Source organism: Clavelina lepadiformis, chromosome 1, assembly GCF_947623445.1.
Source record: "Clavelina lepadiformis chromosome 1, kaClaLepa1.1, whole genome shotgun sequence".
Lineage (NCBI taxonomy): Eukaryota > Metazoa > Chordata > Ascidiacea > Aplousobranchia > Clavelinidae > Clavelina > Clavelina lepadiformis.
In genome coordinates, this window is record NC_135240.1 from 93465 (window position 1) to 99022 (window position 5558).

Here is a 5558-nt window from a genome sequence, read left to right on the forward strand (position 1 = left end):
ATTTCATTTAAATTTAGATGGTTTAAGTTTCTATATACCTGTGGCATATTGTGGATAAAAATGAGGATAAAAATCTAAAAAGAATCAAAAAATTTAACAGCCACGTTTCACAACACTATTTAATATGATGTATAGTTTAGTTCACCCTTAACTCCATCAGTCGTTATCCACACTGGAAATGTTTTATTTTTGCCCGGGCCCGTAAGCATTGGCTCCTATGTGACAACTCCCATGTACAACAACTGTTTGTTGTTGCCGTAACTGTGCGCGCCATACGTTTTATAGGTCGAACTGAACCCGAGTAGCAAAGCCAAACAACCAACGAGAACCATTACTGCTACATCCCGAAGGTTTATCACCATTTGAAAAAGTTGGTGTTGATTTATTTGAGTTGAACCAAAAGTCTTATTTAGTCACGGTTGATTATTTTTCAAATTTTGCTGAAATTGATGTCATGACCTCAACAACTGCAAAGCACGTAATCATTTCGTTGAAGCGTCATTTTGCCCGATATGGAATTCCTAAATGCATTGTATCTGACTCTGGACCCCAGTTCATCTCGTACAGAATTTCAAAGATTCTGTCAAAAATGGGCGATACAACACCACAAATCATCACCAGGACATCAACAATGCAATGGAAAAGCGGAAGCTGCTGTGAAAACACTGAAGAACATGCTGAGACGTACTGCACAAGATGGGAAAGATCAGTGGCTGGCACTTCTGGAATTGCGCAATACGCCACGACAAGACGTCAACTGCAGTCCTACAAAGATATTGTTTGGTAGACCAACTCGATCAGTGATACCGATTCACATTCCAAAAAGCAAACATCTTGACATCAATCGTCGTCATCAACGCCGCACCTCAGTCAAGCAAACCTATGATAGCAAAAGTCAACCAATGTCAAAATTGTATATCAACCAACGAGCTTATTTCCAAAGTTCGGAAAAGAAGGGATGGCAAAAGGGTAAAATTGTACGCATACTTGGGCCTCGTTCATATTTGGTAGAATCATTGGATGGTTTTCGTTATTGTCGTAATCGACTACATATTCGTGTTGACCATAGCAAGTCTAACAATGTGTATGAAGATACTGATTTTAATTTCTTCCTTAGCCATATTCGTTGATCAGATAGAGCTCAAAAACAGTTAGAGTACAGTATAAAGTTTCCCAAATAGCTAAAAAGTGCCAGGGACACACTTGGCTTGAGCCGAAGGTTTTACAGTTTTTTAATTTGTGTCCGGTCCTATGGAGACCATTGTCTAAACAGGTTCTTTGTTCTGGACGATGTTTTTCTTAAAGATCCACACGCCCCATAACATTATGGGAAGAGGAAACAATTAGTCGATAGCCTTACACGTGCTAATGGTTTATTTGCTAACTGAGGGGCAAAACAATTATATACCATATATATATAATTTCCTGCGGTTCCTCACCCATCGGTGCAGTTGAGGTTGGTGATCATGCGTCGGGCGCATCTCAAAACAACGTTGTTGTGGTGAGCTGATATATAAGAAATCTTACGTGACCGAAAATTTTTGTGGTGTGCAGTTAATTAAGTTGTTAGTTTTTGTTTTGGCAAACATGTCATAGAAATATTTACACGATTTTAAAACCAGTTGCTAGAGCAATAAGCTTTTTTGTATAATGTTTGTCCCAGCGCGATGACTGAAAAAAGAAACTCAATAAAACAATTCCGTCACCAATAACCGCGCGGGAGAAATTCGAAGCTCGTCCTAAAACGAGAGACGAATGCGAATGCGCGAACCACTAATTTGTTGTCGAGGGATATAACATGTCTATTAAGAATTTTGCACGGCATTTTGTCAGAGAACAAGACCAAGAAGCAGTATTGTAATAAAATTTTAATCTTATTTAAAAAGCAATCAAGACATTTTTGCAGAAAGCATTATTTGTAAGGATGGTATATCACTGAGCATAACATATTAATCGAAAAGTTACGTTTAAAAATGTTAAAATGTGTCTTATATATGAATTTATGTTAGTCTAACAAAAAAATATTTTCCATACATAGATTTATTTTGCTACAGTTGTTTCTAAAAAAGTCTAAAAAAGAATGAAAGCAACAGCTTTGCATCACATACCATCGTCTCCCCATGACTACGGCAACCTGTTTCAAGCGGTCTCAAATCCGGCAGCCGCAGCACTACTTCTTCGGGCTACGGAAAATACCCAAGAACGCCGAAATGTGGAAGATGCAGAAACCATGGGGTAGTGAGCGCTTTGAAGGGTCACAAAGGATATGGTCGTTGGAAAGACTGCCTCTGTGCAAAGGGCACTTTGATTGCTGAAAGACAAAGAGTAATGGCAGCGCAGGTAATACCCACAGTGTAAAGTAAACCAAATAAAAAAATTTGCAAAGTAGGATATACATGGTTGCTTATGAAGATTACATTCAAAGTAGAACTATGAAAAAAAACAAAAAGAAATTTAGGAATATTTTATATCCTCTGTTTTGAAATCTGTCTAAATCAGAATAAATTATTAATGTACAGCAAAAGTTCAAAAGTTTGTTCTTAATAGCGTATTCTTTAAATATGGAAATTTTTTTTAAAACAGAAATTGTTTTATCTTTTAATTAATATTACCCTAATATAGCTTGCTTTAAGACGTCAGCAAGCCCAAGAGGAAAATAACACACGAGAACTGCAACTGCTCTACTACTTTATTGAAAATGAAATTCACAACAAAGCCAGCAGCGACCCGTTATCATCATCAGGTGCGTCGTCTTCGCGTGTTTTTCAACTTCCCTGGTCAGTTTTTGTAACTGTAAGATATGACTTGAACCTTAAACGCGTTGTTATTTAAAAGTCATCACAATACGTACGTTGGTAGGCGCGAAACGTGCGAGATACGACGATTATATCTCAAATGATTGCAATGGAAGTTACGGTTTCGTGTCGTCATCACCGGTACATCAGCAACAACCGCACTTGGACAACAGCTCGGCCAAATCTGTTCATTCGGACAGCGATCAAAATGGCGACACGGAGAGAAAGTCCGACGTCACTCGCTCACCGCGATCGGACGACCCTAGGAAGAGTCCTCCTTCTGGTATGAGTGAAAACAGCTCACCGGCGTACAATGAAAGTCGATATAATCCTGAAAAACCTCACGCGAGTCAGGGGCCTGCATTGGATATCGACGAATCGCCAGAAAAGCATTCCCTTCTGTCACGAACTGACTCAGCTGACCAGGCCAGTGACGTAACCGAAAATCAGCTATACGATTCAAGCCAGCTAACACAAACGCAAAACCAAGATGCAACAAGGTAATTTCAATTAACTAAATTACTGTATAAAGTCAAGTTAATCTGTAAATATTAAGTCCATATAATTCGCTCTAAGTTATAATTATAATAAATCTAAATAAATAGAAACCCAGAAAGTATATCGGGTTTTTTCATACAGTGGCGGGTTTGAGATGTTATGTCGAGTTTTTCCCAAACACAACGCGTCGCAATTATCTTCAATTTTAAAAAACTGCAACGGCGATGTGGTGAAAGCAATACAAAAGGTAATTACAGTATATTTATAGCATCGAATGTGGGTAGTAAAAATTAGCACGAAACTACCTGTAAAACGTCGCGCACTACTTTAACATTTCAATATTTTCTTTGTTTTTTCAAACATTTATAAGTCATATGTTTCATCATCCCACAGGTGTTAAAATTTGAAGATGAAATCGCAAAATCTTCACCACATTTGGGATCACCGAGAGACAACGCAACAAATTCTCATGTTCAGTTAAATTACACACGTGATAGCGCACGAGATCCCATTAACCTATCTCAACAAAGCGGTATGTTTTTGTCCTAAAAATAGCAACAGTGCGCCATAAAGATTGATAGAGGGTAATAATTAGGGCAAGTTTTTGTTGCACTAAAAACGTGAGAAAGTTGCATTTATTTTTAACAAAAGTTGCAGTAAAAAGTTGCATTTATTTTTAACAAAAGTTGCAGTAAAAAGTTGCATTTATTTTAGACCGCCGAAAATTCATTTTTTTGCCGGTACGCAGCAAGAAAATAACGCTCAACAATAACTCAAATAACTGAACAATAACTCAAATTTAAACGATAGTGAATTAATCAAGCGATCTATTTACATATAGTGCCAAATATTTCCACACATTGTCTGGGGAGAAATGGCGATCGTTTGCCAACAGTTTGCGTAGCATGCTAAAACTTCGTTCCACAGAGCATGAAGTTGCTTGGCAATTTAACAATTTGGTATAGAGTTCTGGACTGATGTTTGGTCGGGTCATTTCCACAATTGCTTTTAGATCACTGTTCAGTTCAAATCGATGATCCAAATACAATTTTATTCCAGATATATTATATTATATTTACGTTTTGCGCAATACTTGATAAAAGTTGCAGTAAAAAGTTGCATGAAAAAATGAAAAAAGTTGCAAAAAGTTGCAATACAAAATTCCTACAAACAGCTTAAAACATCATTCTACGTAAATTGTGAGTATTTAGGAAGCTGCCGGAAGCTGTAAAAAAAAGTTGCAAAAGTTGCAAAAACTTGCCCTAGTAATAATATTAATATTTTTTTCCTTCTTTTATAGCTGGAAGCTGCAACACGAGCCCTCATCCAACCATTGATGGTGACGCAATATCACCAGGCACACCTCCCATCGGTGATTTGTCGCAAGCCTACAAGTTCCAACAGGGTTCAATGGGTGCACCAGCACTGGATGCTCGAACCGCATTTTATCCTTTTGTAAACGGTTCGCTAGCAGGCAACTCCTTTTCAGCGCACACTGCAGGAAAAATTCCAGCGACTAACTTTAATGGGGCGTTTAAGCTGGGCCAATTCAGCAATTCCTCAATAAGATCACGTTATCCATTGCCGGGACAGATGCCGATGTCGTGCTTGGGAAATCTTTCCCCGTTTCCATCATCTTACGGCCAACACCCCGCCATCCGATGACTCTTTGGCGGAGTTTCTCCTTACGGATCGTCTTCATTTATGCCTTCTCTTACCGCCGCCGCAGCTGCCCGCCCCAGACACCATTTCCTACGATACTAACCCTCAATTCTAAGGGCGCTTTCAGCCCTAACCCAAACCCCTCATATACATGGAGTCATTTGTCCAGATGCGACCGGTCATAAAGTTCTAACCCTGAACATTTAGAAACCGGTATTGTCTTTATTTTAGAGCCTAAGGAACTATCTTTCAGGCCGTAATGCAAAAAAGCCGTAAGCCTAAAAACTTTTTCATTCAAATGGACAGCTCAGACGATCAGAAAAGGCCGAGCCCATTGAAAAAGTTGGCGTACCATTTCGGTCGATATGGAATTGTAGTACCCCAAAAAACAGTTTCACGATGGAGAACTTGTCCAGACACCATTTCCTACGATACTAACCCTCAATTTAATTGGAAATGCTCATGATTTTTACTGTTATTGTTTACATATCTTATTGTATGATCATCGCCATGGTAATATAGCCTACGTACGGTAATTAGCAACTACCACTGCAAGCATTTAATATAATCAGTTAATCACTAAAAAATAATATCGTGTTTGTA

At 38.5% G+C, this 5558-nt stretch overlaps 1 protein-coding gene across 1 annotated transcript; it reads left to right on the top strand.

Moving 5' to 3' along the window:
- Window positions 1-589: 589 nt before the first annotated feature.
- On the top strand, window positions 590-4958 carry LOC143444228 (doublesex- and mab-3-related transcription factor A2-like). Its single transcript, XM_076943389.1, has 7 exons — window positions 590-783; window positions 2163-2340; window positions 2623-2743; window positions 2860-3295; window positions 3435-3540; window positions 3687-3825; window positions 4594-4958. Exons 1-7 carry the CDS (start codon window positions 590-592, stop codon window positions 4956-4958), a joined length of 1539 nt encoding a protein of 512 aa, XP_076799504.1.
- The last annotated feature ends 600 nt before the right edge of the window (window positions 4959-5558 follow it).

Coding starts and splice junctions, on each gene's coding strand:
- LOC143444228 (XM_076943389.1), top strand. CDS start 590: ATGGGCGATACAACACCACAAATCATCACCAGGACATCAACAATGCAA. Junction 784..2,162: donor TCCTACAAAGATATTGTTTG/GTAGACCAACTC, acceptor CAAATCCGGCAG/CCGCAGCACTACTTCTTCGG. Junction 3,826..4,593: donor TAACCTATCTCAACAAAGCG/GTATGTTTTTGT, acceptor CTTCTTTTATAG/CTGGAAGCTGCAACACGAGC.